Source organism: Leucoraja erinacea, chromosome 16, assembly GCF_028641065.1.
Source record: "Leucoraja erinacea ecotype New England chromosome 16, Leri_hhj_1, whole genome shotgun sequence".
Taxonomy (NCBI): Eukaryota; Metazoa; Chordata; class Chondrichthyes; order Rajiformes; family Rajidae; genus Leucoraja; species Leucoraja erinaceus.
In genome coordinates this window covers 8,003,672-8,020,414 of record NC_073392.1, presented here as the reverse complement: position 1 = coordinate 8,020,414, position 16,743 = coordinate 8,003,672, and the positions used below count along the sequence as shown (strand labels likewise).

Sequence of the window (16,743 nt, the reverse complement as noted above, 5' to 3'; positions counted from 1 at the left end):
ATATGTCACCAATTACAGCTGTTAAAAGACAAATGCGTACAGAGAGGGGAGGATGAGAAGAGGTTAGAAGGGGCAAGAGTTAGAATTCAATGAAAAGAGGCAAATATATTAGGCATTAAAGAGGCAATAAAAAGGTAAATAATTTGCTAGAATGATGCATGTATTAGAGGGTGCAAACTACTTGGAGAGGTTGAAATGACGGATTGTTTTCTCTGGAACGCTGGAGGATGAAGGCTGAGATCATGTTATTAAGTTGTAGGAGCAGAATTAGGCCATTCGGCCCATCACCTACTCTGCCATTCAATCGTGGTTCAGATTGATTGATTGACTTGGCGACTCAAGAATTTACCATTTTTTAGCTTTGAAAAACTCCTTTGTTGCTTTAGCAGTATGTTTGGGATCATTGTCTTGCTGTAGAATGAACCACCGGCCAATGAGTTTTGAGGCATTTGTTTGAACTTGAGCAGATTGGATGTGTCTATACACTTCAGAATTCATTATGCTACTGCCATCAACAGTTGTATCATCAATGAAGATAAGTGAGCCAGTACCTTCAGCAGCCATACATGCCCATGCCCAGGCCATAACACCCCCACCACCGTGTTTCACAGATGAGGTTGTATCTTTTGGACCTTGGGCAGTTCCTTCTCTCCTCCATACTTTGCTCTTGCCATCACTCTGATATAAGATAATCCTCATCTCATCTGTCCACAAGACCTTTTTCCAGAACTGTGGTTGCTCTTTTAAGTACTTCTTGGCAAACTGTAACCTGGCCATCCTATTTTTGCGGCTAACCAGTGGTTTGCATCTTGCAGTGTAGCCTCTGTATTTTTGTTAATGATGTCTTCTGCAGACAGTGGTCATTGACAAATCCACATCTGATTCCTGAAGAGTGTTTCTGATCTGTCGGACAGGTGTTTGTTTTTTTTTTTCTTTATTATAGAGAGAATTCTGTCATCAGCTGTGGAGGTCTTCCTTGGCCTGCCAGTCCCTTTGTGATTAGTAAGCTCACCAGTGCTGTCTTTCTTCTTAATGATGTTCCAAACAGTTGATTTTGGTTGTTTGATAATAACTTCTTTGACTGTCATTGGCACAACTTTGGTCCTCATGTTGATAAACAGCAATAAAAGTTTCCAAAGGTAATGGAAAGACTGGAGGAAAGACTAGGTGCTGAGAGTTCTCTTATACCTGCATTAAGGAGGCAATTAAACACACCTGAGCAATTACAAACACCTGTGAAGCCATGTGTCCCAAACATTATGGTGCCCTAAAATGGGGGGGGACTATGTATAAACACAGCTGTAATTTCTACATGGTGAAACCAAAATGTATAAAAATGACCTTTATTAACATCTGACAATGTGCACTTTAACCACATGTGATTTTTTTCTATTACAAATCTCAAATTGTGGAGTACATAGGCAAATAAATAAACAATGGGTCTTTGTCCCAAACATTATGGAGGGCACACAGTGCCCTATTATTGTGCAAGGACTAATAAATGAGAACGTTTTGATATTGTCAGACAGGCAATTTGATGCCACAGCTCAGAAACTGGCATCAGTTCGATAAAGACTTGACTTTCTTGTGTCTGACATTTTCCCATCTGTCTAAGATGTGACAAAGGACAGAATAATAAATGAAACCAATATGCATAACTAGTGGAAAATTCACATGTTGTTTTGGATAACACTTTCTGTGTGTTTTTCTTTTGCCTTCCAGTGTTTGAGACCCGGGTTCGATCCTGACCACGGGTGCAGTCTGTACGCTGTTTGTACACTGGTTCGCAAACTTAATCGGTTTGTTTACTCTGTTTTTTCTCCCAATAGAGGCAAAAGAAATTGTTTTAAAGGCTCAAATCCTGGCCGGTGGCAGAGGAAAGGGCAGCTTCACCAGTGGTCTGAAGGGAGGAGTTCATTTAACAAAAAAGTACGTTTCAGATTTTATTTAATGGGTTATTTTTGCCATTTCCTGAATGGTTAAAGTTGCAGATAAAGGATGTGACTGAGGAACTGAACAAGAATATCAGAAATTACATTTGGGTCGGGTCATACTTGGAAGTGGTCAAGGCAATTGCAATTGCAGCTGAGACATAAACAAACAATTGGAAAACGATTAACACTGGGAAAACAAAAACTGGTTGTGTACAGTTAATGAACGGTGTTGAAGTAGCAAGAATGGAGTTTTAAGTAGACACAAAATACTGGAGTCACTCAGCGGGACAGGCAGCATCTCTAGAGAGGAGGAATGGGTGACATTTCGGGGCGAGAGCCTTCTTTATGTATATTAATTTCTCCAACTTCTAGTACTTCGAGACCCTTCTGCAGACAAGCTTAAAGTAGATTAGCAATTAACAAATCCATTTGGACGAAGAAGCACATAACTGTAACAGCAGATTATATCAGCGAGGTTGTTCATATTTATTTGTGTTCATTTGGGACGGCAGTGGTAGAGTTGCTACCTTCCAGCGCCAGAGACCCGGGTTCGATCCTGACTACGAGTGCTCTCTGTACGCAGTTTGTACGTTCTTCCAAAGACGTGCCAGTTGGCAGGTTAATTGGCTTTGATAAAATTGTAAATTGTCCCTAGTGTGTACGATAGTGCTGTTGTACGGGTTGATCGCTGGTCGGCGTGGATCGAAAGGCCTGTTTCCGCTCTGTTTCTCGAAGTCTGATATGTTAACATCAGCAAGACAGAATGCCCAACAGAACAGGACAGGGAAGTCGTGTTTCGTAAATTTAGCTGATGTCTTTGTTGTTATAATGTGTGGAGTTTGCACGTTCTCCCTGTGACCTCGTGGGTTTCCTCCGATGGTCTGGTTGCCCCTCACATCCCAAAGATATGGGTGTTTGGAGGTTAATTGACCCTCTGTAAATTGGGGTAGTGGGTGGGTGTGAAAGTCAGACAACATAGAACTAGTGTGAACATATAACCGATGGTAATCACGTCAGAAGGGAGAGGAGTAGAATTAGGCCATTTGGCCCATCGGGTCTATTCTGCCATTCAATCAAGGCTGATCTATCTCCCCCTCCTAACCCCATTCTCCTGCCTTCTCCCCATAACCCCTGACACCCGTACTAATCAAGAATCTATCTATCTCTGCCTTAAAAATATCCACTGATTTGGCCTCCACAGCCCCCTGTGACAAAGAATTTACACAGATTCACCAGCCTCACACTTTTTATCACCATCTCTGAGCCTAGTGCAACCATCTGTCCATCAACCCCCCCCCCCCCCCCAAACTTGTATCCACCTAAAACTTCCCAGAATTCCACAGATTCACCACCCTCTGACAAAATAAATTCTTCCTCATCTCCTTCCTAAAAGAACGTCCTTTAATTCTGAGGCTGTGACCTCTCATCCTCGATTCTCCCACTAGTGGAAACATCCTCTCCACATCCACATGGCCGGAATGAACGCGATGGGCTGAAGGGCCTGTTTCCATGCTGCATCTCAAAACTAAACTAAAACTCCGCACTGCAAGAAGATTGAAGAGGAGTCGAGTGCAGCCTTCTGGGAACTGAGCCGAGGAGCGGATTAGTTGTTGCAATGTCAAAATGTTGCCTATAGAGTGGGCTCTCTCTCTCTCTCTCGAGCATGGCTCACTTGTGACTTCTAGTGGCAGTAACATGTACAACAGCAATAACAGCCGTGCATCTTGCCAGGGATTCAACATTTAGACAGTATTAAGCGACAGGCTAAGATGGACATTGTTTTTAGGGATAGTTTAGTTTGTTTTAAGTTATCGTTTACTTTAGTTTAGAGATGCAGCATGAGAACAGGCCCTGTACACAAACACTATCCTATACACACTAGGGACAATTTACAATTAGCCAAATAACCTACAAACCTACAAATCTAGACTACACTTCTTTCCACCCTGATCCCTGTAAAGACTCTATCCCCGACTCCAAATTCCTCCGTCTACGCCGCATTTGCACCCAGGATGTGGTGCTCCATAACAGGTCATCGGAGATGTCCTCATTTTTTAGGGAATGGGGGTTCCCCTCCAACTATAGATGAGGCTCTCACTAGGGTCTCTTTGATATCTCGCAGCTTCTGTTCTTTCTCCCCCTCCACCCCCATTCATAATGAAGCCCGAGTCCCCCTCGTCCTCACCTTCCACCCCATCAGCCGTCACATACAGCATATAATCCTCCAACGATTCCAACAGGATCCCACTACTGGCCACATCTTCCCATCTCCACCCCTTTCCGTTTTCCGCAGAAACCGTTCCCTCCGCAACTCCCTGGTCAACTCGTCCCTTCCCACCCAAACCACCCCCTCCCCAGGTACTTTCCCCTGCAACCACAGGAGATGCAACACCTCTCCCTATACTTCCCCCCCTCGACTCCGTCCAAGGACCCAAACAGTCTTTCCAGGTGAGGCAGAGGTTCACTTGCACCTCCTCCAACATCATCTACTGTATCCGCTGTTCCACGTGTCAACTCCTGTACATCGGCGAGACCAAGCGCAGGCTCGGTAATCGGTTCACTGAACACCTCCGCTCTGTCTGCCTAAACCTACCTGATCTCTCGGTTGCTCAATACTTTAACACCCCCTCCCATTCCCAATCTGACCTTTCTGTCCTGGGCCTCCTCCATTGTCAGAGCGAGGCCCAGCACAAATTGGAGGAACAGCATCTCATATTTTGCTTGGGTAGCTTACACCCCAGCGTTATGAGCATTGCCTTCTCTAATTTCAAATAGCCCTTGCTTTCCCCCTCTCTCTATTCCCTCCCCTTCCCAGTTCTCCCACCCAGCCTTACTGTCTCCAACTGCATATTATCTCTGTACTGCCCACTCCCCTGACATCAGTCTGAAGACGGATCTCGACCCGAAACGTCACCCATTCCTCCTCTCCAGAGATGTTGCCTGTCCTGCTGAGTTACTCCAGCATTTTGTGTCAACCTACAAACCTGTATGCCTTTGGAGCGTGGGAGGAAACCGGAGCACCCAGAAAAACCCTTGTGGTTGCAGGGAGAACGTACAAACTCCATGCAGACACCACCCATAGTCAGGATCAAACCCGGGTCCCTGGCGCTGTGCGGCAGCAACTCTACCGCTGCGCCATCGTGCCGTACAGCAGAAGATTTGTTTAGAACGCTATCTAATCATATCAGATAATACCATATATATTACAATCAAGACAAACTCACCTGGAAGAGCAATAGGAAGAGCAAAGGGGGAGATACAGAGTGCAGAATGTAGTTTGTGCGTAATATTGGGCTTGAGATCCCGCAGTTTAAATGCAACCAAATGGAAATGGTAGGAAAAGGGATCACAGTGGCGCAGCGGTAGAGTTGCTGTCTAATAGCGCTACCAGAGACCCAGGTTCGATCCCGACAACGGGCGCTGTCTGTCCGTTGTTCGTATGGTTTCCCCGTGACCGCGTGGGTATTTTCCGAGGTCTTCGGTTTCTTCCCACACACCAAAGACGTACAGATTTGCAAGTTAATTGGCTTGCTATAAATGTAAAGTGTCTTTGTGTAGGATAGTGTTAATGTGGGGGGAACGCAGGTCGGCGTGCCGAAGGGCCTGTTTCCGCGCTGTATCTCTAAACTCAAATAAAAAGTTTTTAAATGCTTATTTTAAAAATCTTTACAGCCCTGAGGATGTTGGCCAACTGGCTGAACAAATGCTTGGGTATCACCTCATCACCAAGCAAACCACCAAGGAAGGGGTCAAAGTTAGAAAGGTAAGAACATGGACAATGAAAATAACAAATAACACCAGGTTAATTCCCGGGATGGCGGGACTGTCATACGCTGAGAGAATGGAGCGGCTTGGCTTGTATACTCTGGAGTCTCGAAGGATTAGAGGGGATCTTATTGAAACATATAAGATTGTTAAGGGTTTGGACACGCTAGAGGCAGAAAACATGTTCCCGATGTTGGGGGAGTCCAGAACCAGGGGCCATAGTTTAAGAATAAGGGGTAAGCCATTCAGAACAGAGATGAGGAAACACTTTTTCACAAGAGAGTTGTGAGTCTGTGGAATTCTCTGCCACAGAGGGCGGTGGAGGCCAGTTCTCTGGATACTTTCAAGAGAAAGCTAGGTAGAGCTCTTGGAAGATAGTGGAGTCAGAGGATATGGGGAGAAGGCAGGAACGGGGTACTGATTGGGGATGATCAGCCATGATCACATTAAATGGCGGTGCTGGCTTGATGGGCCTAATGGCCTACCTCTGCACCTGTTGTCTATTGTCAAATAATATCATGTTATGATAGCTATATTTATGAACCCCAAGTTAAATATTTATTAATATATTTGATAGGAACAAAGATGCTGGTTAATACACAAAAGGACATAAATTCCTGGAGTAACTCAGCAGGTCGGGCAGCATCTCTGGCGAACATGGATAGGTGACGTTTCATGTTGAGACCCTTCCCGAATGTAAAAATGTAAAGTATCAGTCTGAAGAAGAGTCCCGACCTGAAATGTCACCTATCCATTTTCTTCAGATATGCTGCTTGACCCGCCGAGTTACTCTGGCATTTTGCGTCTAATTTGGCATCATGTCCTGCACAGTCATTGTGGGCCGAAGGGCCTGTTCCTGTGCTGTACATTCTATGTTCTAAAAGTATCTTCCAGGATAATGTGCAAGAAGGAACTGCAGATGCTGGTTTACACCAAAGATAGACACAATATGCTGAAATAACAGCAGGTCAGGCAGCATCTCTGGAGCAAAGGAATAGGTGATATTTCGAGTCAAGAACGTTTCCTACCTTCCCCAGAAGGGTCTCAAACCGAAAGGTCACCTATTCCTTTCTCTCCAGAGATGCTGCCAAAGAGATTACTGCAGCCATTTTGTGTCTATCTTCAGTGTAAACCAGCATCTGCAGTTCCTTCTTACACATGAAAACAAAGGGAATCTGCTACCCGTATTAAATAAAGGGAAGCCTACAATGACAAGATGGCTTCTCTATTTTAGTGGTGTTGATCGAGGGATAAACTTTCTGTAGGACATCTTTCATGTAGTTTCATGAGGATTTTACATGTACTTATGTTGTTGTGGAGTAAAGTGCTGGAGTAAGTCAGGCGGCATCACTGGAGTAAGTCTACTATGAAACGCTCGATTGCATTGCCGTTGTAGTAACATGTCTCAAACTCTGCATGTGAATTGAAGGTTATGGTGGCAGAAGCCTTGGACATTGCCAGAGAGACATATTTGGCCATATTGATGGACAGAGCATACAACGGACCCATCATGGTTGGAAGTCCCCAGGGAGGAATGGACATTGAAGAAGTGGCAGCCACCAAACCGGAGTTGATATTTAAGGTATGCTCTTAAGCTAAAGTGATTGTAGATGCTATGTTATATGTGTAGGAAGGAACTGCAGATGCTGATTTAAACAGAAGATAGACACTAAAAACTGGAGTAGCTCAGTGGGTCAGACAGCATCTATGGAGAGAAGGAATAGGTGACCTTTCATGTCAAGACCCCGAGTCAGGGAGAGGGAAATGTCACCTATTCCTTTTCTCCAGAGATGCTGTCTGGTCCACTGAGTTACTCCTGCAGTTTGTGTCTATGTATGTTAAGTTTCTCCACGCTGAAAACCAATTTGAACTGTGGTCAGTCATTATTGATTATTTTTCCTCTCAAGAATTTTCAATCTTTTAACAATATTTATTCGTGCAATCGTCATAGTAATTAAACCAGAAAACTCAGGACATATTATCTTCCCGACTTGACATCCCGAGGGCAGATTTATTACTTTAAAATATTTGCATGCTTCGGATTGCTATCTTTTTTAAATTGGCAAGCAATTTATTTATATCCAAGTCCACCTTAACTGCTTGATGTCTGAAGTAGATGCAAGGAACTGCAGATGTCTGTTTACAACAAAAAAAGACGAAAAGTGCTGGAGTAACTCGATGGGTCTGACAACATTCAAAACATTTTTTTTTTAGAGATACAGCATGGAAACAGGCCCTTTGGCCCACTGAGTCCACACCGACCAGCGATCCCCACACATTAACATTAGGGATGATTTACACATACACCATGCCAATTAACCTACAAACTTGTACGTCTTTGGAGTGTGGGAGGAAACCGAAGATCTCGACGACTACCCACGCGGTCATGTGGAGGACGTACAAACTCCGTACAAACAGCAGGCCTAGTCGGGATCGAACCCGGGTCTCCGGCGCTGCAAGCGCTGTAAGGCAGCAACTCTGCCGCTGTGCCACCGTGGCCACCCATCTCTGGCGAACATGGATAAGTGACATTTCGGGTCGGGACCCTTCTTCAGACTGATTGTAGGATTGGTGGAATGAAAGCTGGGGGAGAGGAGAGGCAGGACAAAGCACGGCAGGTGAAAGGTAGATACCTCTAGTCACCTGGGTCTACCTACCACCAGCCACGCTTTGTCCCAGCTTTTTCTCTTCCGAAGAAGGGTCCCGATTGGAAACGTCACCTATCCACGTTCTCCCGAGATGCTGTCTGACCTGCTGAGTTATTCCTGCACTCTGTGTCTTTTTTGTTTTGTGTATGAAGTATATGTTTTCGATTCTTCTTATCCAGGGTTGTGAAATATTTATCAACTTTATTTGACTTTATTGTGTTGATTTGCTTTCCAGGAGCCCATTGATATCTTTGAAGGGATTAGACAAGATCAAGCGTTCCGAATGGCCGCCAATATAGGATTCAAAGGACCACAGCAGCAAAAGGTAAGAATGAAGACAATGGTTTTCCAAACGCGGCTTTTCAAATGTGTGGAAAGCGATTGATTATTATTGCTGAATGCGCTTCTCCTCAGATTAGAAATCAATTTCTCTTATGAGGAGAGAGGGGATGGAAGTCATTGTTGTGGCAAAATTCACTGAACTGGTGCCAAATAAATTGGTGGCTGAATCTTTGCCAAAAAATAATGTGGCCTCAAACATCCCTCATAAGTAGCAGACTATTATTTTTAAAGCACTATACATTTTCAATTTAGTAAAGTGGATAGGGTGGCACGGTGGTGCAGAGGTAAAGTTGCTGCCTTACAGAACCAGAGACTCTGGTTCAAGTCAAGTCAAGTCAAGTTTATTTGTCACATACACATACGAGATGTGCAGTGAAATGAAAGTGGCAATGCTCGCGGACTTTTGTGCAAAAGACAAACAACAAAACAACCAAACAAATTATAAACACAATCATAACACACATATTCTTTTACATAATAAATAATGGAAGGAAAAACGCTCAATAGAGTTAGTCCCTAGTCGATCCTGACTACGGGTGATGTCAGTGTGGAGTTTGTACGTTCTCCCTGTGATCGTGTGGGTGCTCTGGTCTCCTTCCACACTACAAAGACGTCCAGGTTTGTAGGTTAATTTACTGCCATTAAAATTGCAAAAGTGTATAGGATAGTGCTGGTGTACGGGCTGAATGCTGGTTGGTGTGATCTCGGTGGGCCAAAGAGTTTGTTTCTGCTCAGGATCTCTAAAGTCTAAAGAATAGTGGATAATCCTCTGATCCATATTTCAAACAAAATACAAACTTTCTGCCATAGAAGGTAGTGGAGGCCAATTCACTGGATGTTTTCAAGAGAAAGATTTAGCTCTTAGGCTAACGGAATCAAGGGATATGGGGAAAAAGCAGGAACGCGGTACTGATTTTGGATCATCAGCCTTGATCATATTGAATGGCAGTGCTGGCTCGAATGGCCGAATAGCCTACTCCTGCACCTATTTTCAATGTTTCTATCATCTTGTAGTTCCACGCCCTTTATATCTACAAACATTACTGCTTGTTGTCAGCTTTTACCTTCCTAAGGATCAGTGTGCACTTGTTTAATACTGGGTCAGGCAGCATCTCTGGAGTATCCATTTTCAGAATAGTCCCAGCCTAAAACATCGCCTATCCATGTTCTCCAGGGAATGACACAAAGTGCTGGAGTAATTCATCGAGTCGGGCAGCATCTCTGGAGAACACTTCTTCACAATGCTCCCGACCCAAATCGTCGTCTATCCACGATCTCCAGAGAGATGGACACAAACTGATGGAGTTACTCAGCTGGCCAGGCAGCATCTCTGAGGAACATGGACAGGTCGATTCTCCAGAAATTCCCCCGAGATGCTGCCTGACCCGCTGAATTACTCCAGCACTTTGCATCCTTTTTTAGTAAACCATCATCTGCAGTTCCTTCTGTCAAATGCTCTCGGTTACTTCGAATAATGTTGTCCCGAATCACGTTCCCCGAAGTTACTGCGTGAAATTAAAACGTCGGGATCGACCTTAGAGATGACAGGCAAAGATTCTGTTGGTTTTCTACACAGATTACAGCTCAATTGCCCAAAGCAGTTCAAAAGAGCGCTGCGTTTTAAATCGGCCTAACTCGGTGATCTGTGGTTGTGATTTTCAAAGGAAACTGTAGCCATTCAAGCGTGCCAACGTGAAGGTAAGTTGTGCCGTCAGTCCCAGTGCGTGCTGAGCAACAGATGCTGCAACATCTGTTTCATCATCTCCGTCACCGGACTCCATGTGGGGTTCATCAAGAGAGCCCACTCATGCTGGGAGTCTGCGAATCACACCAAGCAACCAGTCCCTTCCGTTTTACATCTGAGACCTGGCGAGGGACAAAGACTCATCCACATCAATGAGCCCCCATTGCTCTCTGCAGTAGATAGGAAAATATAAATATAGATCTTTTTTCATTCGTTTTAATAATATTATTTTAATCATTGCATTTATTTTTAATGTTAATTGTAATAGATTTTAAACTCGGAGAATTTAACAAAATCTTTTGCCGAAGGCTTTTATGATGGAGCAATCAGCCATCTATCACTGAAGAAGGGTCTCGACCCGAAAAGTCACCCATTCTTTTTCTCCAGAGATGCTGCCTGATCTACTGAGTTACTCCAGCATTTCGTGCCTGTCACTTACAGCCCCCCCCCCGGGCTCTCTTTCCATTTTTTTCACTCAATTCTCCAGCACATGCCAATTAAATGTGGCATGGGTGGCGCAGCGGTAGAGGTGCCTTCCAGCGCTTGCGGGTTCGATCCATGCCTGTCTGTACGGAGTTTTACGTTCTCCCCGTAACCGCGTGGGTTTTCCCCCCGAGATCTCCGGTTTCCTCCCACACTCCAAAGACGTACAGGTTTGTAGGTTAATTGGCTTGACATAAATGTAAATTGTCCCTTGTGTGTGTAGCATAGTATTAATGTGCAGGGATCGATGGTCGGTGCGGACACGGTGGGCTGAAGGGCCTGTTTCCGTGCTGTATCTCTAAAACTAAAACTAGAACTAAAACTATTAAATAGTTCAGTGTCACATTTATTTCAGTGATGTTTTAATTAGATCACTTGCTGTCAGAGATGGACAAAAATATTGAAACAAAAATAATCCGGTGTTTGCTGAGTGACCTATTTTTAAGGGTTGTAATGAAATTGTCCGTAGTTATCACTCCCAAAGATAAAAAAAAGAATATTTTTTAGAAGAATGTAGAAACAAGGAACTGCAGATGCTGATTTACAAAATAAAGGGCACAAAGTGCTGGAGTAACTGCGAGTCGGGCAGCATCTCTGGAGAACATGGACAGGTAAGGTTTCACATCAGGGACCTTCTTTATATGGTCATGTGATAGGAGCAGAATTAGGCCATTCGGCCCATCATCTATGCCATTCAATCATGGATGATCTATCTCTCCTAACCCCATTCTCCTAATCCCTTCTCCCCATAACCCCTGACACCCGTACAAATCAAGAATATATCTATCTATGGCTTAAAAGTATCTATTGACTTGGCCTCCACAACCTTTTGTCGCAAAGAATTCCACAGATTCACCATCCTCTGACTAAAGAAATTCCTCCTCATCTCCTTCCTAAAGGAATATCCTTTAATTCTGAGGCTGTGACCTTTACATAGAAACATAGAAACTAGGTGCAGTAGTAGGCCATTCGGCCCTTCGAGCCTGCACCGCCATTCAATATGATCATGGCTGATCATCCAACTTAGTATCCCGTACCTGCCTTCTCTCCATACCCCCTGATCCCCTTAGCCACAAGGGCCACATCTAACTCCCTCTTAAATATAGCCAATGAACTGGCCTCAACTACCTTCTGTGGCAGAGAGTTCCAGAGATTCACCACTCTCTGTGTGAAAAAAGTTCTTCTCATCTCGGTTTTAAAGGATTTCCCCCTTATCCTTAAGCTGTGACCCCTTGTCCTGGACTTCCCTAACATCGGGAACAATCTTCCTGCATCTAGCCTGTCCAACCCCTTAAGAATTTTGTAAGTTTCTATAAGATCCCCTCTCAATCTCCTAAATTCTAGAGAGTATAAACCAAGTCTATCCAGTCTTTCTTCATAAGACAGTCCTGACATCCCAGGAATCAGTCTGGTGAACCGTCTCTGCACTCCCTCTATGGCAATAATGTCCTTCCTCAGATTTGGAGACCAAAACTGTACGCAATACTCCAGGTGTGGTCTCACCAAGACCCTGTACAACTGCAGTAGAACTTCCCTGCTCCTATACTCAAATCCTTTTGCAATGAAAGCTAACATACCATTCGCTTTCTTTACTGCTTGCTGCACCTGCATGCCTACCTTCAATGACTGGTGTACCATGACACCCAGGTCTCGGTGCATCTCCCCCTTTCCCAATCGGCCACCATTTAGATAATAGTCTGCTTTCCCGTTTTTGCCACCAAAATGGATAACCTCACATTTATCCACATTATACTGCATCTGCCAAACATTTGCCCACTCACCCAGCCTATCCAAGTCACCTTGCAGTCTCCTAGCATCCTCCTCACAGCTAACACTGCCCCCCAGCTTAGTGTCATCCACAAACTTGGAGATATTGCCTTCAATTCCCTCATCCAGATCATTAATATATATTGTAAATAGCTGGGGTCCCAGCACTGAGCCTTGCGGTACCCCACTAGTCACTGCCTGCCATTGTGACCTCTAGTCGTAGCCTCTCCCACGAGTGGGAACATGCTCTCCACATCCTGTCTTATCCAACCCTTTCACTATTCTTTAGACCTGAAGAAAGGTCCTGACCCAAAACTTCACCTATTCATATTCTCCAGAGATGCTGCCTGACCCGCTGAGTTACTCCAGCACTTTGTGTCCTTTAGTGACATTGCAAACATGCTGCTTCTAAAAGGTCCATACTGATTTACAAAAAAGCAGGCAATGACGTTCAAGTGAACACATTATGAGGGGGGCATTAATAGGGGTTAATGGGCACTGTAGATGGCTGAAAAGGGAAGTGATTTATATGAACCAGAGGTTGGGTCTTAACACCGTCCAACAAGCTTATGTTTATTGAGATGTGAGGAACTGCAGACGCTGGTTTACAAAAAAGTCATAAAGTGCTGGAGTAACTCAGCAGGTCAGGCAGCATATCTGGGGAACATGAAGAGGTGACGTTTCGGGTTGAGACCCTTCCTCAGGAAAATATTTTAAGTAAACTGAAGAACTAAATATTTTACCCCTATTAAATTTCTCCATTATAGAAGAGTTTAGATTTCCAATTATACAAATAAATTTTAGCAGAAACACGATCTGTGACATAATCAGCATAATGTTAAACCGTTGTGAATGATTCCCTGTTGTGCTTGAAGTTGTATGTTTAAATATTTTGATTGAGATTATCACTATGCATTGGCTTTGAATGTACTGTGGTGATAATGGAACATGTTCTTTATGTTATGAAGCTAATGTTCACCTTGGCACTAGTGACAATTCTATTTGTAAAAACTATTCAGTCCACCTTTCTGCTAAATGAAGCAGAGATAAGTGGGGGTGATGCTTTTCACTTTGTTAGATTTGTTTACGTGAAAAATGCATCCAAATAGGATTGCTCAATGTGATAGAAATCATCTGCAATGTTAAATTTTGAGTAGGTTATAAACCATCATCAAAACACAAAGTCTAGGAAGAACTCGGTGGGTCAGTGCAGCATCTTTTAGTTTAGTCAAAAGATGCAGCACGGAAACAGGCCCTTCGGCCCACCGAGTCCGCGCCGACCAGCGATCCATGCACATTAACACTATCCTACACACACTAGGGACAATTTACATTTACTGTATACCAAGCCAATTCACCTACAAACCTGCACGTCTTTGGATTGTGGGAGGAAACCAGAGCACCCGGAGAAAACTCACGCAGATCACGGGGAGAACGCACAAACTCAGTACTGGTGACATTTCAGGTTTGGACCCTTCCTGATTGTAAGCGGAGGGAGAAAGCTGGTAAAGCTTGGTTGGGTAGGACATAGCCAGGCAAGTGATAGGTGGATACAGACGAAGGGTGTTTGATTGGCAGATGTATCAAACCACGCCTTGCCTATAAACACCTATCACTTGCCAGGCTTTGTCCTGCCCCCACCCCTCTTTATCAGCTTTCTCCCCACAACTACAATCAGAATGAAGAAGCGTCCCGCCCTGAATCGTCACTGAGAATCGTCGCTGAATCATCTCTGACCCCTCTCACCCTGGCCACAAACTCTTTGAATCACTTCCCACTGGAAGGCGACTCCGGACTGTAAAAGCTGCCACAGCCAGACATAAAAACAGTTTTTATCCACGAGTAGTTGCTCTACTCAACAGCCAAAAATCTGTAGCCTCCCTTGGATCTGGTATTTTGTTAGTTCACATTGCTTGGTCAATGGTGTTTTATCATTAATGTTTTATTATTATTAATGTTTAGTGTTTTCTGAGTCATTCGTAACTGTCACTGTATGCCGTGTTGTTACGTGGGCAGAGCACCAAGGCAAATTCCTTGTATGTGGATACGTGGCCAATAAACTTACTTACTTACTGTACGTGTCCTCCACAAATGCTGCTGGACCCGTTGAGTTCCTCCAGAGCCCCGTGTTTTGCTCAAGATTCCAGCATCTGCAGTTCCTTCTGGCTCCACAAATAACCGTCACATTGAAATGGTTAGATGCTGGAGTAATGTTTCCTCCCATTCTCCTGTTCAATATCTGGCGCGGCACAGTGGTACAGTGGTAGAGTTGCTGCCTTACAGCGCCCAAGACTCGGGTTCAATTCTGACTACGGGTGCTGTCTGTACGGAGTTTGCATGTTCTCCCCATGACCCGTTCCGGTTTCCTCCCACATTTCAAAGGCGTAAAGGTTTGTAGGTTAATTGGCTTTGTAAATTGTAAATTTTCCCTAGTCCTTAGGGTAGAGTATGGGCATCGTTGGTCGGCGCAGAATTGGTGGGCCGAAGGGCTTGTTTCCGCACTGTATCTTTAAATTAAAGTGAAAGTCTAATACATTCTCCACTTTCTAAGTGAATTATTTTTCTTTCAACAGGCTGCAGAACAGATTCAGAAACTATACTCCCTGTTTTTGAAAGTTGACGCCACACAGCTGGAAGTGAATCCATTTGGCGAAACCCCAGATGGCCAAGGTAAAGTTAGAAAGAGATAGATGCATGCTTCTTGCCTTTGTTTATGTGTTAAAAGAAACAATCGATGAAGAAAGCACACTCGCAAATAATGGTTCATTTGTGCTTAAAACGTAATTTCAGCCTAGGAAGAAACTGCAGGTGCTGGTTTAAACCGAAGATAGACAAAAAATGCCAGAGTAATTCAGCGGGACAGGCAGCATCTCTGGAGGGAACGAATGGGTGACGTTTCGCCTGGAGACCTTCTTCAGACTAGTCAGGGAAAAGGGGAAACGAGAGATATAGACGATGATGTAGAGAGATTAAGAACAATGAATTATATGAATGATATGCAAAAAATTAACGATGATAAAGGAAAGGCCATTGTTAGCTGTTTCTTGGGGGAAAACGAGAGCTGGGATGAATCTTCTATTCACTGAGCGAATTTGATGTGCGGTTAAACCTGTGTACTTCCTCCGCACTGACTTTGTAATTGTGAGATAAGAACACACGACCTACAGACAAGGATACTCAGTTCTTTAATACTCACAGTGGAGTAAATCGGATTTATCAGCCTTGTTCTGATAAAGAAATAAACCACACATTATCACTGGGCTTGCTATTCTTTGCATGCTGCTGAAAGGGGAAATAACTGCTGGGAACTGTATAATTGCTTCTGATACAGCTGCTCTCTGCATAAGTCATGCGAAGGCTATGGATTTCAAAATGCTTTTCCAATACTATTTTCCTCCCCAGATGATCAGCCATGATCACAATGAATGGCTGTGCTGGCTCGAAGGGCCAAATGGCCTCCTCCTGTACCTATTTTCTGTGTTTCTAAAACAGAAATCATCTGTACTGCACTGTGTAGGTACGAATTGCAGACGCTGATTTAAAAGGAAGATAGACACAAAATGCTGGAGTAACTCAGTGGGACACGCAGCATCTCTGGAGAGAAAGAATGGGTGACGTTTCAGGCCGGGTCTGAAGAAGGGTCCCGACCTGAAATGTCACCCATTGCTTCTCTCCAGAGATGCTGCCTGTCCTGCTGAGTTACTCCAGCATTTTGTATCTATCTTTGGTTTGAACCAGCATCTGCAGTTCCTTCCTACACATGCGATACTATTGGTCTGTCAATGAACCTGGTGCTTTTCAGATAAACCTTTTGAGCTTTTTATCCCACCTCACATGTTGTCTATGAATATCTGCATGTTGGCCATGGGTGTTGTATAAAGCATTGCAGGGTGGGTGGGAGGTGTGTGGGGTTTTGTAACATAGGGCATGTGAATCATTGCCATAAACACATTTACTCGGGTCGGGCAAGGAAGTAGTGATCTTTCTTCTGACCCCCCCCTCCCCGTTCGATCAACATTTATTCCAATTATAGACCAAAAATGTGATTGGTACGGGAGTC

At 44.1% G+C, this 16,743-nt stretch overlaps 1 protein-coding gene across 1 annotated transcript in view; it reads left to right on the top strand.

The window, feature by feature from the left end:
* Positions 1-16,743, top strand: part of suclg2 (succinate-CoA ligase GDP-forming subunit beta) — a 257,573-nt gene that overhangs the window by 146,788 nt on the left and 94,042 nt on the right. The window contains exons 3-7 of the mRNA XM_055647635.1: positions 1,830-1,929; positions 5,607-5,697; positions 7,129-7,281; positions 8,583-8,672; positions 15,257-15,353. Of these exons, the coding sequence (XP_055503610.1) occupies positions 1,830-1,929; positions 5,607-5,697; positions 7,129-7,281; positions 8,583-8,672; positions 15,257-15,353 (531 nt within the window). The remainder of the gene's footprint in view (positions 1-1,829; positions 1,930-5,606; positions 5,698-7,128; positions 7,282-8,582; positions 8,673-15,256; positions 15,354-16,743) is intronic.